Here is a 21,328-nt window from a genome sequence, read left to right on the forward strand (position 1 = left end):
CTTGTCACACCCAGTGCAAATCTTAGCATCTTTAACTCTACCACCTCCAGCTCTGTCTCCTGTATGTTGATCAGTGAAATTTACCAAAGTGTTTTCCGCTGCAAGGATGGATGCTGTTTTGTAGGGTGACCTTGTTCACCAAATATTTTCCTGAAAATGCGCTATGTAGCAGCTTAAATGAACATTTTTTTTGTGTTATTCAATGATGCTTTGTAAGGCCAACATGACATCACAGAACTGTAGCAGCAATGTGCAGAACTTTCACGCATGGCTACTGTAAGACCATTGGCGAGACAGATTTCAATAGTGTATGCATTCAAATAAAAAACTTACAGTATTTTCATTTGAAGGGTACATGAGCTGACTGCAATAAGTGCTGCCACCAGATATATAAAACTGATTCCTGTGCGGCTGATAGCGTAGCACTATGTGGCTGATATGCATTCATGGCCAATGTGTGCTGCAAGATAGGAACTCTGTGATCTCTATACTTTTTTACTCATTGCTAGTTTGTGGCTCTGAGGCTAGGGATTTGCGCTGGGAATCGGAAGGTTGCCAGTTTGAATCCAGTAAACACCAGAAGTGACTCTACTCCATTGGGCCCTTGAACAAAGTCCTTAACCTGCAATTGCTTCGTCCTGAGTGTGACATTAATCTGCATCCAGCCCTGCAAGCAGGTCCTCCAACATACAGGGAATACTTGAGGGTTGGTGGCAGGATTGGCACTCCAGCCAACGGAAAAAAAAAACTCTTGGTGTTCCAGTGTGGTGCTGAGGTGTCACCCACAGCACTCTTGTCTCAATCTAGGTGGTTTGTTGTGTGGTGGGTGCAGCAACAAGCTATCAGCTCATGCTCCCATCCTCTCTCTCTAGTTTGTGGCCAATTCCTCTATTTTGTACTATAGAGGAATATATTTATCTTACTGTTGATTAATATGTATTCAAAACGAATCATGAGCACATAAAAGAAATAAGTATCATATTTGATTAAACACAAGCACTGTAAGAATTAAACTGGAAAGGCTTAGGCCTGTTATTTTATGTATCTGAATAAGCTAGAAACCACCAATATATTATAGGCTGAAGGTCAAGTGTGCACTGAAGGATGGGGAGAGTGAATTCCACTACTCCAGATATGAGATATGAACTTGCGGTTGTAAATATTGGTGGCGACAACTGGACCAGTACTAAGCGGGATTAGGCCCTGGAAAGCATATGTGATGTATGGGAAAGATGCTACTTCCAGTGAACTGGGAAATATTGGTAGAACCAGTTGGAGGCAGGATAGCAGGGAATGGAACGATAGGGAATCAAATAACAGAAACAAATGTGTTGGGAGATATGAATTGCAAATGTCCCATTCTTCCACAGCCCAAAGATGTTCTATTGGATTCAGATCCAATGACGGGGAAAGCTACTGAAGAACACTGAACCATTTTCAGACCACATTGCTTTGTGACATGGGCCATTATACTGCTGAAAGTAACCATTAAAAGATGGGTCAATTGTGGCCATGAAAGGATGATCATGTTCAGCAACAACATTGAAAAGGGCTGTGGTATTCAAGTGAGGTATTAATGGACTTAACATATGGCAAGAAATCATTCCCCACACCATTACACCACCAGCCTAGACTGTTGACACAAGGCAGTTTGGGGGCATGGATTCATGCTGTTGGTACCAAGTTCTTTTTTTAATTTTTTTAAAAGCATGTGTCATTCCGTACAATAAAGTCAAACTTTGACAAACTAAATTTAATTCAACCCCCACCCAAGAACAAGATAGAAACACCAACAAAAAGAGTAAAAGAGTTTTCCCCAATATAAATGCTTATTCTAAAATGTAATTGATTAGATCTTACCAGATTTTAAAAACGTTTTGAACAGATCCTCTAAGTGAGAATTTGATTTTTTTTTTTCAATTTCAAATAGTACAGAACATCAGTTACCCACTGATTTAAAAGAAGTGGGCTAGGATACTTCCAGTTGAGCAAGATAACTCTACGTGTCAATAGTGAAGTAAAGGCAATTACAACAAGTCTGTCTGATAGGCATTTAAAGATTATGGCCCAAAATTATGTTAATTTGGTACACATCCAAAACATGTGGTTTAGTGAGGCTGGAGCTTGATTGCAACGTTCACATGTTGGATCTTGCCCTGGAAACATTTTGGACAATTTTAAACGAGATAGATGTGCTCAATAAAAGATTTTAAGTTGAATAATTGTATGCTTTGCACATATGGAGCTAGAGTGAATTCTGTGCAAGGCTACCTTCCATTCCTTTTCTGAAATATTGAGTAAGAATTTGTTTTCCCACTGTACTCTGGGATCTTTGAAAGGAAGGGAGTAAAAAATGTTTTAAAACATTATGGAAATCCTGTCTGAGTTTTCAATACTGATCAATATTTTTTCTGGAATAGAAATAGGTGGGAGGTGTGGAAAACTGGACAGATTTAATTCAGCAAAGTTTCTAATTTGGAAATTGTGAAAAAATTGTTGATGGGAAGCTAAATTTGGAGTGTAATTGTTTGTAGGATGCAAAGACATTATCTATATACAAATCTCTAAATTATTTAATCCAGTATGTTTTCTAAACATTAAAAACTGTGGAAGTTTGAGAGGGTGGAAAAAGGTAGTTATCATGTAGAGGTGCCACAGATAAAAGTTTCACTAAGTGCTTCCTACATTGGTTCCATATTCTAATGAATGAATAAAGGGCAATTGGATTGTTAGTATATTGATGAATAACTTGTATTTACTGGGATACAAAGCAAGAAATATAAAAAAGTACTCCAGGATTTTATTTCTATTACAGACCAAGATTGTGTATGTTCACCTATTTGTGTCAATGTGTAAGTTTTTATAGCTTTTATAACCTTAATTTATAAAATTGAAAGTTAGGTAGAGCCATGCAACCTTCTAGGTCATTGTAGGATCACCCTTTGGATGCGTGGATGTTTTGAATTCTAAATAAACAAGGTTATGATTGAATCTAATTTCTTAAAAAAATGATTTGTTAATGTATATGGGGATGTTTTGAAATAGAAACAGAAGCTTAGGAAGGATATTCATCTTGACAATGTTAATTCTCCCTGCAAAAGTAAGATTGAGCGTAGACTATCTCTCGTATGCACGTCTTGTTTAAGTTTTTCCATGCACATGGCAAAATTTTGTTGGAAAAGAGCTTTATATTTGCTTGTGATATTTACCCCTAGGTATTTAAACTGATCTGTGATGATAAAATGTAATGTTTTGTGCTAGAGAATTCACTGGGAAAAGTGCACTTTTATCCAAATAAATTTTGAGTCCAGATATCTTCAGAAATTCTGCTAGTGCTGTTAGGGCTGCAGGAACAGAATTTTATGGGTCTAATATATACAGTACCTATCATCTGCATTTAGTGTTATTCTCTGATAACCCCCTTTATCTCAGATGCATTTCAAAAGTGAACTGCCATTGGCTCAATAGCGATTGCAAATAGCAGTGGTGTCAGGGTACATCCTTGTCTAGTAAAGCATTCTAGTTTGAAGTTTTCTGAAATAATGTCAATACAAACTGAAGCTTCTGGACTAGTATACAGTAGTTTGATCCACACATACAGCATGTTCTGGCCAAACCCAAATTTATGCAATGTGGTGAATAGGTAATCCTATTCAACCATTTCTGATACTTTTTCTGCATCCAAAGATAATACGATCTCTGGAGTGTTAGACTTTATGGATGAATATATTACATTAAACAGGCACAAAAGATTGGAAGCTAAGTGTCTACCTTTAAAAAAGTCTTAGTTTGGTCTTGTGATATTACCGAAAGAAGCACTTTCTCAATCCTTTTGGCTAGAACTTTGGAGAGTTTATTAACATCATTATTCAGAAGTGAAATTGGTGATGTACATTTTAATAAGTCCTTATTTTTCTTAGGAAAGACAGTGATTAATGCTTGGCAAAAAGTCTGAAGAATTGTATTGTCTCTGGCTGTTGCTACCAAGTTCTGACCCTGCCATATGTGCACCACAGCAGAAATCAAGATTCATTAAGCCCAGGTACATTTCCCCAGTCTTCAACTGTTCAGTTTTTTATTGAGCCTATGCCCACTGCAGTCTCAGTTTTCTGTTCTCAGCTGACAGTAGTTAGACCCAATATCTTTCTTTGCTGTTGTAGCCTCAGTGTTGTGCATTCTCTGAGATGCTTTTCTGCTCACCATGGGTGTAGAGTGTGGTTATCTAACTTACAGTAGCCTTTCTGTCAGTTCGTCTAGGCATTTTCCTCTAACATCCCAATGGTAAATTCTAGAGATTGTTGTTTGTGAAAATCTCAGGAGTTACAGAAATACTCAAACCAGCTGGTCTGGTGCCAACAATTGTGCCACGGTCGAAATCATTGAGATCACATTTATTTCCCACTCTGTTGTTTGATGTGAACATTAACTGCAGCTTCTGACCATTATCTGTATGATTGTATGCATTGGGATGCTGCTACATGTTTGGCTGATTAGATACTTGCATGGATAAGTAGTGGTGTTACTAATAATTTTCTCAGTAAGTGTATATTGTGGAGTAATTTTTTTTCAGAGTGCACTAAACCATGAAGTCCACCTGCCTTGCATCAACTGATGCCAGCACTGGGTTCTTGCAATTTTGGATGGCATGCAAATAATTAAAAGATTACTCTAAAATTGCAAGTGACTTTGTTAGTGCTCCTACATTCTTATCTAATGATCAACAAGTGTTCTGGGGCAAAGAGAGTGCCGAGAGAAGTACTCAAGCCCATCTGGCATATTCATTCTGCTTTGTTTACTGAACAGTAAATCAACAACAACAACAACAACATTTATTTATATAGCACATTTTCATACAAAAAGTAGCTCAAAGTGCTTTACATAATGAAGAAAAAAAGAATAAAAGACAAAAAAGAAATTAAAATAAGACAACAAGCAGCCATGGACTATGCCATTCAGAGGAGCCCAATGAACTCAGGATATCCGGGAAATGACTCAGGTTGCTGGCATGTTGGTAATGGCTTCCTTAGCTTAGCATTCCTACTATAGAGTCCCCAGTTCCCACTGCTGCTGCCCCTTCCAAGACATTAAAAGGAGAGGCCTTTATAATATCGTATAGAGATGAAACCCTCTGGACTGTACTTTTGTGTTCTGATATTCTCATTACTTCCTGCATTCCAGTTTTACAAAGTATTCTTCTAGTTTCTAGATAGATAGATAGATAGATAGATAGATAGATAGATAGATAGATAGATAGATAGATAGATAGATAGATAGATAGATAGATAGATAGATAGATAGATAGATAGATAGATAGATAGATAGATAGATAGATAGATAGATAGATAGATGAAAACCCTCTGTTTTAGCTCCCTGTATTTACTTGATCAGATGACTTTGTTTAAATTTCTGAAATAAATTAAGAGGTGAGATTGTTTTATGCAAGAACACTGTGGGAGTCAGGAGCTGTAGGAGTGATTATGTTTCAAGTACTTCACACACTGCGGCATATGACTATAATATTTTGTATCACAGTCATAAAGTGGTGAAGTGGCCTGGTTATGGTGTCACACCCCAAGTCAATAGCTGAACTGAGATATGGCCAGTGGGACTCTTCTGTTTTACTCATTGAACCAAAAAACCATGTCATCTTCTCTGATGGAAAATTATGAAAGGTGGTGACCTGACTCAGGGACACAGCTGGCCACTAGACAATGAGTGTCTTCTGATTTAATTTCCTTATTCAATTAACTTATACAACTAAATGAGGTTCTGTGAAATATAATAAATGAGGTGGCCTGGTTCCATATAAAAATATATTTAAAAAATATTAAGAAACAAGCAAAAAGGAAAGCATCAAAACAATATGCTTAAAGAGTAAACTTTAAAAAGTAAAGCCAGTCTTAAATGTTCAAAATCAAATGCTTCAAACAATCCAAAAATTCAAAAACCAGCACTTGCAAAAAATCCAAATGGGAGGCAAAAGGTAAAAGTGGCCATCTTGCAGCAACCATCTTGTGGTCTGCTGGGTTCTTAAATAGAACTGGGGCGGTCTCCAACCAACAATATCAGGTGGCTGTGGTATAATGGGTCCGCGGCTAAGAAGCAAGTGGTCATTCAGATTAATAAATAAGTGGCCAGCTTGAACTACCTGGGTTTGTGGGCTCGCGAGGTTGCATAGAGTTGGTGGAGTGATCAAGACAGGGTGCATCCGCACATGAGAGTGTGGTCTGTCTTGATTGATTCATTGGCTTCATGCAGTCTGTGTTAGAATTACTGCACCTATGGAGGTTTAGGGGGTACTGACTAGAGAGTGGGAAGCAAAAGAACATACACAATTGAAAGAACGCAAAGGCAAATAGAGAAAGCTCAAATGAGGAGGTGAAGGCATTACTTGGTCAGCCCGTATGGAGGAGTACGGTCAGGGGCCCCATAGAGGAACGAGTGATCATAGCTCTTGGGGCAGATCAGTTCCCTTCAGAATAGTTATGGGACAGTGGCGGACGATCAAAGGACTCCCTAGGCAGGGGGCAATTTTTTGTGTGAGCTTGATGGGAGAAGGTGGCTTGGGGAGTCACAGCAGATGTGCTGAAGGATGCAGTTGTGACTAAGTGTTTGGAAGGGCCCGCGGTTGCTGATGTCCTGGAAGGGTGAATCGGTAAGACACTGGGCTGAAGGAGAGAAGAAAAGAGTAAGAAGAGGATGGAGGTAAAGCTGGGTGAGAGAGGCAGGATGGTAATCGGCAGAAGGATGGTGGCTAAGGCAGAGGAGAGAGAGAGAGATGCTGAACAGATGTCTTACATCTGGGGATTTAAGCAAAAAAGTGAAATCCTGATTTTAATTTACCTTCGGGCATTTTAACTTATTTACTGCATTGTTTCTTGAACTTCACCATGAACACATGAATTATTTATTGGATTATTTGTTGCTTATGGGTACACTGTTTTACCTTTTTTTTTTTTTGTATTATGTTTTAAAAACAAAACATTCATCTATTATAATGGGTGGCACACATGTTCCGGCCAGGATGGAACAGTGATCCATACCTGGCGAGGTGGCCAACACAGCAGAAGGACTGGGGGAGACTAGATGCTAACACCCCTGGGTTAGGATTCCCACACATACACCCGCAGTGCATGCTGGGGCCTATAGTCCCACGGAGCAACCCTCTTGGGTTCTGTGGGGCTAATTTCAGAGACTTTTGTTTGACCCAGAAGTGCTGCAAACAGGCTATGCTCTAATACTCAAAGTGCTCCCGGGTCATAGATTGAAGAAGCCAATCATCCACATTTAGGCAAATGGGAATGGGGAGTGGAGGACAACAATGCTATCTATCTATCTATCTATCTATCTATCTATCTATCTATCTATCTATCTATCTATCTATCTATCTATCTATCTATCTATCTATCTATCTATCTATCTATCTATCTATCTATCTATCTATCTATCTATCTATCTATCTATCTATCTATCTATCTATCTATCTATCTAATGTAGCACATTTAAAATTTTTCTTAATAAAGGAGTGGGCCATTTGTTGAAATCATCAATCAGCCCAGTCTCTTATGAGTCTGACTGTATTTCTTCAGATTCTGCTCACCCCATGTTCCAAAGTCCATAGAAATAGAGCTTCCTATGTGAGATAACAGGGTATGACAAAGACCTAAATATGAAGAAAACAAAACCTTTTTCACCACACAGAGTTCATTCTTTCATCATTTATCATGTATGATTAATGAAAACTGCAACTCATGCTTACAACTGCAATTATCTTTTAAATAAAAAAGGTCATATTTAATACAGAAAAATAAAATGTGTGTGACAGACAGTGGAAGAGCCAACAGAGGCCAGGGGGTCATTAGCTCCGGGTCCCATTCAAACTTGACAAAATGAAATCTGGTATGTACTAATATAAAACCTTATATATATTACAGAATGTAGTGTTGAATCTTACAAAGGGCATGAGTTGATTGCATAAACACACACAGTTGCCACAAGGTTATCCCCCTACATGCTACTCTGCTAGGGTAAGCACAACTTTGATTCTATTTGAAAACTTAATTTGATTCAAATCCTCTTACAACTCCACCTGGAATAAGCTACAATGACAAACTGCAGGAAGAAGAGGAATGTGAAGAGACAGTGCGAAATGTATCATTAGATGAAGAAAGTGACTGCTCAAATAACATAGGACAGTGTGAATGATTCAGATGGAAACTATAATGATACAGTAGAGACAGTAAGTGATGTAAATGATGGTTTCAGGGGCTCATCTCAAATTAGCAGTGCTGACAATGCTTACTTAGCACCCTCATTCAGACTTAACACAGAAGAAAGCAGCTCCAAATAGGGTTTGGTCATTTCTTAAAGGGATGGGCACAAACAAGCTTGCTCTCCCAGTTCAAAAGCCTTGCTCCACCACTGGTGCTAAGCTAATTGGTCTTCTATGAACATGAGGGGATTATTTGAGGGTTCCCTCGGTCCCTTGCCTTGTGTCTTTCATAACAGACTCAGAATTTGAGCTGTGTTATCTTATGGTACAAAATGAATCATGCTAGAATTGCAAACAGTTTGAGTCACTCTGAGCAAAGGGAAATAAAGCAGGGTGCCTGCTTTAATACAGAGTCTGTAACCTCAGCAGTGATCTCAACATGATTAAAAGGAATTCCAAGTGTATCCACATGGCCAGTCTGTGCTTACTCGAGTGTTTTGGCACATCCAAGGTAAACTCAGTCTGTGTGAACAAAATGGCAAGGCTATGTCCTTATTTGGGAAAAAAGAAGTCTGTTAGTGCAGGAGCTTCATACTTGGGGAAAATGATCTAACCATTGGAAGAAAGAAAGAAAGAAAGAAAGAAAGAAAGAAAGAAAGAAAGAAAGAAAGAAAGAAAGAAAGAAAGAAAGTTCTGCCCTGACGTGCTTGTTTCTGTTGTTTGTGCCCTGCAGCTTCATCCTCCACTGAAGAATTAACTGATCAAGACATGGCTTGTCTCCAGCTACTTCTGAGACACTCTGATAAAAGCTGCATTCCAGCCAGCTGCATACCTAAACAGCCGCAGCAGAAGAAACTTCTGCATGCATTTAGATGCTACTTGTATATTCAATTGTATGGACCTCCACTTGGTTATTATTACCTAGTGACTAATAATTGGATTGTAAAGATTTGAGAATATTATGTTATGCTATAACAGTAATAATAATAATCTTAGGATAGCAGTGCAGTGCTTTTACTGCCCAACCCCCCTATACTTGGAATGCGGCTCACTTTCCATTTTTGGTGCATACTCCAGAGTCTGTATGCTATTGCTGTATTTTCAGGGATTTCCTCAGGAGCAAACAAACTACACTGTGCAGCTGACTGTTGATCTCTGTTAGCACAACGTGGCAAGATGTGAGTGCAAGTACACCGTACTATGACCAGACATCCTGTGGGGAGACTCAAACAAAAGCGATTAAGGCACAGAGACAATGTGTATGTGATGAGGCCTAGGGGTAGAACCTAGTTTCATGGCCATTGTGCAAGCAAACGCAAATCAAAGAAGAGAACTGAGTTTAAGTTAAGACGACGTCTCACTATGAAGTAATTCTCAGTGAAGGTATCACTAATACAGATTATTATATCTTGTAAGATTTCTATTTCACTATTATACTGTATCGAGGATTACTTGTGTTCTGTGTATTGTATTGTATTTAACCCCCTTCTTTAGACACCCACTGCACACCCAACCTACCTGGAAAGGGGTCTCTCTTTAAATTGCCTTTCCCAAGGTTTCTTCCATTTTTTTTCCCAACAAGGGTTTTTTTGGGAGTGTTTCCTTATCTTCTTAGAGAGTTAAAGTTGGGGGGCCGTCAAAAGGCAGGGCCTGTAAAGCCCATTGCGGAACTTCTTGTGTGATTTTGGGCTATATAAGAATAAATTGTATTGTATTGTATTGTATCTTAAATATATGTGTATGAAAGATAAAAACAAATTTCTTTATCCAAGTAATTCAGTCTGGGTTTTGCCTTGTCCCCAGTGAATTTTCCATAGTGTCTTAAAATGAAATTATAAATTAATAAAGGACAGTGTCAAACTTCAATTCCAAGCACAGTCCACTTACTCTAAGCCAGCGGTTCTCAGACTGTGGGGCGTAACAAAAAAGGGGGCGCGAAGATGTGAAAAAAAGAAAACAAGAATTGAAAATAGATAGATAGATAGATAGATAGATAGATAGATAGATAGATAGATAGATAGATAGATAGATAGATAGATAGATAGATAGATAGATACTTTATTAATCCCAATGGGAAATTCACATTCTCCAGCAGCAGCATACTGATACAATAAACAATATTAAATTAAAGATTGATAATAATGCAGGTAAAAAACAGACAATAACTTTGTATAATGTTAAATGTTAACGTTTACCCCCCCGGGTGGAATTGAATACATCTATTGAAACCAAAACAAATTAACTTAAACTACATTAAGATACTAGAAAAATAAATATAGAGTTAGATAAATGTTGATATATTATTAATTAAAAAAGAACAAACTGGTATTAGTGGTCTCCTTTCAAAAAAACTTTAGGGAGGTGCGATTAAAACTGTTATGAAAACTCAGGACGCAAATACTTAAAGGTTGAGAAACGCTACTGTAAGCATAATCTTTGAGGTTGTCTGAAGAAGAGAAAAATAAGACTCCAAGAAGTAGCAGCAGTAGCTTGTTATCTTCCCAGGATCAGTTTTCTCTACCAGCTGTTTAGCAATAAAAATACCGAAGTTTATGTTTGATTTACTCAGACTGATTAAGATTTTTGTTTGACTGCTTGCAATATCTTCACACTTCATCAGTTTACCCTAGAAGGCATGCAATACGCTAAACTTACCTGCCCACGCTACATTATCCTTGGCAATCGGTATAATTCAACCTGCATCCCTTATGAAAATGAAATACATGTGCAATATCCAAAAATATGTGGACATATCTTTCAATATAATGTATCATATATGTACTTCAAATATATAGTATATTTTTAATATAAGGAAACATGCATTTGCCTAATACTGTATATTGTAATAAACACTTTCCAAATATATTGTGTATAAACATGAAATATCCTGTGTGTCCAGACCCAAGACAGATTGTTCATGGCTTATCTTTTTACCTGGAAAAAAACTAAACACAGTGTGCTCAATAATTGTAATTAATTTTGAGCTCCCTGTAACTCGCTAAAAGTAATTTAAGCTGGCAGCCCCACCAGCATAATTGTGCTTTAGTTTACAGCCGTATTACTTACTTCTGCACAATTAATAAAAGGTCTATAATTTGTGTGTGTAACAGTGCTATTTAGATTAGATCTTAACATACAAAACACCTTATAGATGTCTGTTGAATAATATTTTAAATTACAGATTAACACAATTTTGAAATATGCTGCAGTATTGACATAAAGAAAGAACGCAAGATGATCTCAGTACTGAGAGATATGAGGAGAGATTAAAGGAGAATAACCTTTTCAGTTTAAGAAAACAGAGATTAAGAGATAAGGTAATTGAAATGTTGAAATTATGAAAGAAATTAGTAAATTGACTTGGAGTTATTTTGGATATGTGAATGGTGAAAGGTGAATAGGATGGGTAAGCTTGTTGGGCTGAATGGCCTGTTCTTTTCATAATTTTTCAATCATTCTAATGTTCTCATACACAAAAATGACAATATATAATATGACAGTAAATATATATTGCGTGGGCGGCACGGTGGCGCAGTGAGTAGTGCTGCTGCCTCGCAGTTGGGAGACCTGGGGACCTGGGTTCGCTTCCCAGGTCTTCCCTGTGTGGAGTTTGCATGTTCTCCCCGTGTCTGCGTGGGTTTCCTCCAGGCGCTCCGGTTTCCTCCCACAGTCCAAAGACATGCTGGTTAGGTGGATTGGCGATTCTAAATTGGACCTAGTGTGTGCTTGGTGTGTGGGTGTGTTTGTGTGTGTCCTGCGGTGGGTTGGCACCCTGCCCAGGATTGTTTCCTGCCTTGTGCCCTGTGTTGGCTGGGATTGGCTCCAGCGGACCCCCGTGACCCTGTGATCAGATTCAGCGGGTTGGAAAATGGATGGATGGATGGAAATATATATTGCACAATGCATTAGAACTGGAATTTACAGTATATTTAAAAATATATTGTAATCTTCTTCTTCCATAGCTTTTCCCATTTTTTATAGGGTCTCTATTTTTTGACTAGACTTCTCCAAAATTATTTTCTAAAATGGATCTTAAAGTATATTGTTTCTAGTATCATTCAATATTTATATTCTGGAAAACATATTGCAATATACAAAAACTCTGATTATTTACATATTTTACAATACGTGTTGGTATACTTATCCCTGAAATATTTTATAATCCATTTTTAAAAATATTCAGATATATATGAGGTAAGTGTGACAGTGGTGAGGTCTGAGGTGGGAGTGACATATGCATTCAAGGTGCAGGTGGGATTACATCAGGGATTGGCTCTGAGCCCTTTCTTATTTGCAATGGTGATGGACAGGTTGACAGGCGAGATTAGACAGGAGTCCCCGTGGACTATGATGTTTGCTGATGACATTGTGATCTGTAGCGATAGTAGGGAGAAGGTTGAGGAGACCCTGGATAGGAGGAGATATGCTCTAGAGAGGAGAGGAATGAAGGTCAGTAGGAACAAGACAGAATACATGTGTGTAAATGAGAGGAAGGTCAGTGGAATGGTGAGGATGCAGGGAGTAGAGTTAGCGAAGGTGGATGAGTTTAAATACTTGGGATCAACAGTACAGAGTAATGGAGATTGTGGAAGAGAGGTGAAAAAGAGAGTGCAGTCAGGGTGGAATGGGTGGAGAAGAGTGTCAGGAGTAATTGTGACAGACGAGTATCAGCAAGAGTGAAAGGGAAGGTCTACAGGACGGTAGTGAGACCAGAAAGCAGGAGGCAGAGCTGGAGGTGGAAGAGTTAAAGATGCTAAGATTTGCACTGGGTGTGATGAGGACGGATAGGATTAGAAATGAGTACATTAGAGGGTCAACTCAGGTTGGAAGGTTGGGAGACAAAGTCAGAGAGGTGAAATTGCGTTGGTTTGGACATGTGCAGAGGAGAGATGAGGGGTATATTGGGAGAAGGATGCTAAGGATAGAGCTGCCAGGCAAGAGAAAAAGAGGAAGGCCTAAGAGAAGGTTTATGGATGTGGTGAGAGAGGACATGCAGGTGATGGGTGTAACAGAACAAGATGAAGAGGACAGAAAAATATGGAAGAAGATGATCCACTGTGGCAACTCCTAACGGGAGAAGCCAAAAGAAGAAGAAGAAGACAGGTAGTAATATATTTTCAACAATACAAGGGACATTCAAAAAGTTTCCACACTTTTATATTTTTGTTGGAAACTGTGAAGAGTGGAGGAGTAGTAATTGGGCATTAAAAAGTTGGTATGACGCTGGGAAAATTGCATTGCAAATGAAAGTGACCATGTAGAAAAATGGTGTAATTTGTTTTTGAAATTCTTAATGAACAGAGTTAAAAAAAGTGTGGAAACTTTTTGAACGTCCCTCGTAAATATTTTATAATATTTATTTTGATGTTGTGAGGGATACCCTTTGACTGCTCTCAAAAGGCTGTGAACAGCAGACCTCAATAGTATCCTTGTTACATGCTTAAACTAAACAACCTCAACTGACTATTCCAAAGTCCTCCTGCTGCCACACACAATAAGAGACCACATTCTAACAAGGCCAGGAGGAGAAAAGTATCCACAATCTCTAACGATGCAACCTTTAGGTCCCTAAAGTGGACTCTCGAGCCTTAGCTGCCCCTTGATATCCTGTCCATGAAAATCACCCATGAAAATCACAAATAAGACATATGTTTTCAGACTCTCACACCCATTTTACACCAAGCTGACTTAACAAAGAGTATGCAGCTTCCACTCTGCAAATACAGAGATCATGTGGCACCAAGGAGTAGCCACTGCCCTTGTCCTCTTGACTTCCTCCCAGACTTCTTCAAGTCGCATCATCATTATCATTGCTATTGTCATTGGCTGTCACTTCAAATGGGAATGATGATCATCATGGTTATTTGTGTGAGAAGTCCAATGCTCCAGCTACAGATGTTAAAAGATTTGGGAAAGTACACGTAGGTTTTAGTCCAACTCTACAAAGCAGACACAGAGAGCAGTGGAACACTCTCATGACTTCATATAAATGCAAAGCAGCCACACTGCTGTCTGTGGATCTGAGGGTCAGCTATCAAATAGGTTCTCCATTGGAGTACATTATTCTTTATCCTTCCTAATCTCTCTGTACTGCTTGTGTGCAGCACAGTAACAAAAGTTATAGAGTCACACAGGGAGATAAATCAGAAACCAGAAAAGAGTAAAAAAAAAAAAAAAAGAAGTCAATATTACTGTCACCAAAGCTGAAACGCTAACCAGAAACCAAGTCAATAGTGAATTCAAGTCTAGAAAAGGCATAACACAATTGCATTAAGGATTTTCATATTATCCACAATATTAGATAAAGAGAGATCTGTCATGTTGGTATTTAAAGGTTGACATCAATGATATCAAGAGCTGAGACTTTCAATACTGTGCCATCTAGCAAACCAGATGTTGCACCTTGATGGTTACCTAGTGGTTGCATACAAGATAAAAATGGCATTACACAATAACACTAAATAATAAAAATCAAGTACCAATAAATGATTAATAAACATTGCCAGAATGTTCTCTGGCCCTCAGACCACTAAACTAGGCATAGATTTCCCTAAAATAAATTTATCTCCATAATAAATTTGAAAGTTAAATGACTTGTAACACCTTCCACTCCTTTTGTGCATAATAGCTCAGTAATTGAAACACACAATCTTGTTCCCATTTTTAAATAACTGGATCCACCATCCCTGATCTTGAAGCACAGTCCTCCATCCACACAAGCACCTGATTCCTTTTGGTAGGTGAAGTTCTCTTTTGTCAAGTAAAACTATACTGACATCTTCTTTGCTAAGCTTCATATCTTTAGATAAGGGTGACCTAACTAGGATTACAGACTAACTTAACCATCCTAACAACAGCTCTAACCATGACTATGGTGCACAAACTACCCCATAGCACCAAGGTCACAGTCTTAAAAGGAATATGTTAACAAAGCTACCTTAACAAATTTCAGAGTTTACAACATTTTTGGTGAAATCAATTCCACCCTTGCATCCCTGCAACAATCACACTTTTTAAGTTCAACAGTGACTTCACCTAATAAAATGGACCCACTCCCAACAGATGCTTTTTGCACTGCTTCCTCTTCTGAAGAGGGTATGACATCAGGGTTTCTCTTGATAACATCCTTAGTCAAGGTCAATGATTCATGACCCTCACAAGTCAACATCTACCTCACACTTTCCGAGTCTCACAATGATTTACCAGAAACTCTTATTTCCCTTTGGAAATATATCTAATCTAATCTAAAACATTCTCCATTGACTCATTGATCTCTTCCCTTTCATGGGTCTAAGTTTAACCCACCACTGTATCTGCCACCTTCTTGACCTATTGGTGAAATCTGCACAATAAGCCTCTTTTTTTAACTTGGTAATTTCCCTCACCATTGGTCCTAGGGTTACTGCTGTATGAGGCCCCAATCACCTTACAACCACAGCTCCATGTTCCTTACCTTGTTATGATCTCTATTAGATCAAACAGAAGTTTGCAACCAAGAAATTAACAGTTTGAGGGACTAACAAAATGGCAATGGGTCAAAAAAGCTATCAGAGCAAAAAGTCTCAAAAGAGTAAACCAGAAACACTAACCAAACCTGGAGTCAGAATACATTGGCAAAAAGGTTGTCTTGAAAAGTCATAGGATCCTTCAATACCAGCAAGAAAAGCAAAGATATTTAAAAGTGAGATCCAATGCAGAAATATCTGGAACTGGGTGTTGCCATCTATAACAGGCAGGTCAATGATGACAAGATATGTCATGTGACCAGCAACAGGTTTAATGATAATAAACAATATGACCATAGCCACACACAGAACGCCACACAATGGTGGTGCCCAAATCAAAATTGAGAAATAAATGGCATCATTAGAAAAATAATAAAATAATGTAAGTTTTAATCAAATGTAGCATAAGTGTACAAAAAGTTCAAAATTAAAAACTAGAGGTTCTGAAACAAAGTTTATACAAAAAAAAACTGACTGCAACTGAGTTCCAGACAGGTAGGACCCTGAACCACAACATTCCTCCACTACTGAGCTCGTCAGCCTTCTGCTGATCTCCCCTGTAAAGCTCTTCTAAAGATTACCATGTAAGGTGCTTCTAACAGACTGACACTACCTGTCTGGGTCACTTACTTGTGTTCATCTGAAAGATGGTTAGTTGACAGCTGAGCCATTGACTTTATTCCAGTGTAAATGCTATAGCTTAAATGAGACTACAAATCTGATCATTCACGTCTGGTCCAAGGTACTCTGATAGCAGGTAATGAGTAGCTACATGCTTGAAGATAGCATTTGTTATTGATAGTGTACAACTAGTAGAGGAATAAGTGGAGGACTGTTCCTACCAATCACATTATGTAAAGTATCACCATTATTATCCCATTATATATATATTGAATTTGCTCTGTTTGATGTAGTTTGTGTGTTTGTGCATGTAACTTTTTTATCTAGCAATTTACTGTTGATGCATTATGAGTATACATTTATGCAAGCATTCTGAGCTTGTATAAACTCAGAATGGTGACTGCTATATAGAAAATAAAATAGAATATTTACAACATGAGCAATGAAATCTCTCAATAGGCCTATACAATCCATTCTCAAGCACTGAATCAACTTTTTTCAGGATTACAGAGCACTCTGGATATCCACAACAATTTATAAACTTTAGCTCTATGAAACTTGCTGCTGAACTGAGGTGATCTATTAGTCAAGTGAAGTCACATTTATAGTCATTACCTACATAACACAATGAAATTCTTGCTTGCATGTTTCATCAGAACAGCTCTCAAAAATAAAATACAAAAAATAAATAAAACAGATACATTTCACTTATTGTTAAGTTCCCACATTAAATGTGCTGTTAATAATGCTTGGACACCAAAAATTAGCATGCCATGTGTACAAAGAATGATAATATTCTTACTGGAATGTCTGACCAACTTGCAACATATTGCTACTCACCAGTACCATGATACTCAAGAATTTATTAAAATTCAGAACTTCAGTCTAACTAATAGAAAACACAAAACAGCTTATCTCATTCAATGTTCATATTACTTGACACCTTATGGAACAAACAAACCCTGAGAAAAAATGCTTAGTATATATATATATATATATACAAAAACCCCTCTTAAACGGTGATGCAATGGAAAACAAATACAGTTTTTTTTTTACCTCCTCTTTGCTTGATCAGCTGCTGACTTGCTGCTGCTGCCATGGCACATGATCTGCATCTCGCACGGCGCTTCCAACATTTAAGAGCCTGTACAGCAGCTGTCCTACTCTTTGTCTTTTATTTCCAGCCCCAGGCATGGTTAAATCTCTTGGCACAAAGTCTCATCTTGTGGAGCGTGAGTTCTTAATATTTTTTAGTTTATAATTTAAAAACAGAATAGGAATCTGAAAATCTAACAACATCACATTAAAGTTTGATAAATTCTGAAAAGAATGATCCATCCATCCATTTTCCAACCCGCTGAATCCGAACACAGGGTCACGGGGGTCTGCTGGAGCCAGTCCCAGCCAACACAGGGCACAAGGCAGGAAACAATCCTGGGCAGGGCGCCAACCCACCGCAGGACACACACAAACACACCCACACACCAAGCACACACTAGGGCCAATGTAGAATCACCAATCCACCTAACCTGCATGTCTTTGGAATATGGGAGGAAACCGGAGCGCCCGGAGGAAACCCACGCAGACACGGGGAGAACATGCAAACTCCACACAGGGAGGACTCGGGAATTGAACCCAGGTCCCCAGATCTCCCAACTGCGAGGCAGGAGTGCTACCCACTGCGCCACCGTGCCGCCCCGAAAAGAATGATACCAAACATATATATGTAGGTTTGAACATAAGCCAGTTTTAAAGCATGACAAAAAGTGACATAAAAACATCACCTAAAATTGTTGCACAAAATCGTTGGCACTTTTAGGCTTAGGATTTTATACTGTATATAGAGTAGATATATATATCTATACACACTAAGCAGTTTTTCTCAGACATGAGGTGGTGCTATGTAATAACGTCCTCTGTTCTTCTTCTCCTTCTGCTGAAAGGAAGATTGACACTATTCTATGTATGACATCACTTCAGGGGTCCGAGCACCTGGACCCACCTCTTCTTTCCAGAATGCCTCTTTAAACAAAGTGACGCTATCTTGGGGATTCTGGCTAAGAAATTCAGGAAGACTCAACATTTTCCGCCTTTATACTCTTTTTTTTTCTTCACATTTTGATGCGCTTATAATATATGGGGTTAGCTGTGAAAGTGCCCCAAAACACTTTGTTTGTGTTTGTCTCTTTACAGATATATAGATATATATGGGTGGTATTGTGGAGCACTAATGGTGCTATTGCCATCATGCCAGGGAGAACAGGTAAAGAGAAACCTGGTAAAGAGACCAGGGTTCACATCCTGGGTTCTCCCTGTCTGGGTTTCCTTCTGCAGTCCAACAGCATGTGAGTTAGGTGGATTAGCGATGCTAAATTGGCCCTAGTGGGTGTGTAGTATGAGTGTGTTTCACTGTGATTAACTAGCATCCTTTTTAGGGACGCATGATAAATTGATTGATGTGTTAAATGAGCAACTTGAGAACTTAACTCAAGTTGATTTTGTTACTTGCATTGACAAATGGAAAGCGTATTGAGCTTGAGGGTGACTATGAGGAAAAGCTTGAATGCCATGTTGAAGTCACCAATAAATGAACGTATATTTATATGGAGGGAGAAGTAGGGACTGCAGCTGCAATATAAATAATGTGATGAGTCAGGCAGTAGAATGTTTGGTAGGCTTATAGGACAGCCAACAGAAGTCTCGAATTTAATAATTTTTTAGAGATGAATCACTCTCTGGTCACAAAGTAATTCTATTATAAAGTTAGAAGAAACTTCCAGAGAGTTAGGTGACAAAAGAGAAGTTCACAGTTGTTAGACTGATGCCTTTATCCAAGGCGACTTACAACATTTGAGATTCAATTGTTGCACAGGCAGGTAAAGTGTCTTACTCTTGGTCATACAGTGTCATTGAGTTCACAACCTCAGGGTTTGAAGTCCAAAGCCTTAAACACTATACCACACTGCTTGACCAAAATAATTGTGCATTAACATTTAATTATTGTTTGAATGAAGCCTTAATCCAAGGCAACTTACATTAAAAATACAATTGGTTCCATTTCTTTTGTTTTTCCAATTGGAGCTGAGGCAGGTGAAATGACATGCTCATGGTTACACAATGTCTGTAGTAGCATTTGAACCAAATGACTTCAGGGTCCAAAGCCTTAACCACTATGGCACACTGCCTATCATTAATTGATCAGGTAACCTCTCCATTTAAGAAAACCTTAACAAATGCTTTGTTTATTGTTAATAAGACTTATAAAGCACCAGTAATATTAGAATAAGAGATACCTATAATGGACCTGCAGTGCTGTGTAACAAAATGTTAAGAAAGGATTTGTTTAACTTGCATGATAATAAGTGACTAATAGTTTCACCACAGGAAGGCCTTGAAGCCCTTTTTCTAAAGTGTTACCCGGTCACCTAGGATTAACAACTTCTCCAAATATCCATGATATTTGTTTTGTCTCTGGTCAAACATTTTCGAACTACAAAACACTAAATGTACCACATCAGATTTTTTTTTCTTTTGTGTGTGCAGAAGTGAAGGTAGAAGAGTACAAAGAAAACAAAGAATCTGCTTAGTATGTTTTTAATTTCAAAATATTAGTTACATATATACAACTGTAAGTTCTACAAACCATCAGAGGATCACAGTGGATTTGGTTTTCTTTTAAGAAGTTCCTGTGCAGAACAGGAGTTTCAGAAAAGTCTGCATGTATTAAAAAGAAGTTACATATGATTCCTAAGTGTAGTGGGAGTGCTATACAAAAAGGTAGGGACTGAGTGAAAGAGCTCAGTTGACATCACCAGGAAACACTCTGCTGGCAATGCTTAGAGACAATCCCTGCCTGTGTGCATGAGCACTAGAGTTCTTTTAATCTTCTTCTATTGTTCATTAGAATTAAGCTTAGGAACAAACAGTAAAAAAAAATAACAGCATATAGCAGATGCTTAAAATTTTCTAAACCGTGGAGCAAAAAACATTTTAAAAGTAGCACCTACCGATTCCTTCCCATAGTTTCATGGTCTTTCACCACCACATGGAGCTCAGAGCTGGCATCCAATGGTATCCCCTTCAGGTCCCATTCAAATCCCTGAAATACACACAGTCCATGAATCAAACAAACACTATTTTAGAGAACAGCCTGGCCATGTCATTTATGAAGGTAGAACAGCTATGACTCTACGCTGATTATGAAGGATAACTTACCTCATTCCATACTGGATTCACATTATTCTTAATGACTTTGGTCTTCTTCTTGACTCCTGAAAAAGAAATACCATCCTCTGAGGTTCTGATAGTAGAGCATGTCTGCTTTATTTTACCCTACAAAGTGTAAGTAAGGTCCAAAGGTGAGTGACACAGCCAGAATTTCCTCTGAACCCTCTGTTCAAATATGCTGTTTAAAAAAATCAGTTCTTTTAACTCATAGCCTAATACTAGCCTCAAAAATATAATCATGCACACCTCAAAACAGGCAGGGGAGAACAAAACACCCAAAAGTTGGAGAAAATTGCACTGATGTTTTTAACATTTGGAACAAACAGATGTGTAGACAGCACATTAACATCATTAAACAAGACATGGCAGGGACAAGTTTCTTATTTGTGATTGAGGCCTTAGATCATTCATTATGCCCAGGTGTCTTGTGTTAAGAAATGTGGCTCAATGACTTCCAACAAGAAAGTACTCAGATGTTAATCCAATGATACAGAGAAGCATTTCATTAAGGAGTGAGTAGTGGTGAGCTTATTTATTTGTAAGAACTTGTTGAATTTATACTACATGTTGCTTGCTATATCATATAATGTACATTTAGTTGTTGGTACATTTTTGTTTATGTCATGTCAGAGAGTAATGACACGTTTCATGTTGGTCGGACACTCATGTAAGAATTTCACTGTACTCTGTATCTCCATAAACATTACTACCTTTCTTCTCTATCATTTTCTCTATAAATGGAATATTTCAGCAAGTTCTTGGC

The 21,328-nt window shown here is 38.2% G+C and overlaps 1 protein-coding gene across 9 annotated transcripts in view; it reads right to left on the reverse strand.

The window, feature by feature from the left end:
- dysf (dysferlin, limb girdle muscular dystrophy 2B (autosomal recessive)) overlaps positions 1-21,328 on the reverse strand; it is a 311,739-nt gene that overhangs the window by 236,009 nt on the left and 54,402 nt on the right. For all 9 annotated transcript variants that reach the window (XM_051928469.1, XM_051928467.1, XM_051928471.1 and 6 more), the window contains exons 2-3: positions 20,554-20,609; positions 20,346-20,437 (exon numbers count right to left, since the gene is read on the reverse strand). In XM_051928469.1, coding sequence (XP_051784429.1) covers positions 20,346-20,437; positions 20,554-20,609 — 148 coding nt within the window. The remainder of the gene's footprint in view (positions 1-20,345; positions 20,438-20,553; positions 20,610-21,328) is intronic.

This window comes from Erpetoichthys calabaricus, chromosome 5 (genome assembly GCF_900747795.2).
Source record: "Erpetoichthys calabaricus chromosome 5, fErpCal1.3, whole genome shotgun sequence".
In the NCBI taxonomy this organism is placed as follows: Eukaryota; Metazoa; Chordata; class Cladistia; order Polypteriformes; family Polypteridae; genus Erpetoichthys; species Erpetoichthys calabaricus.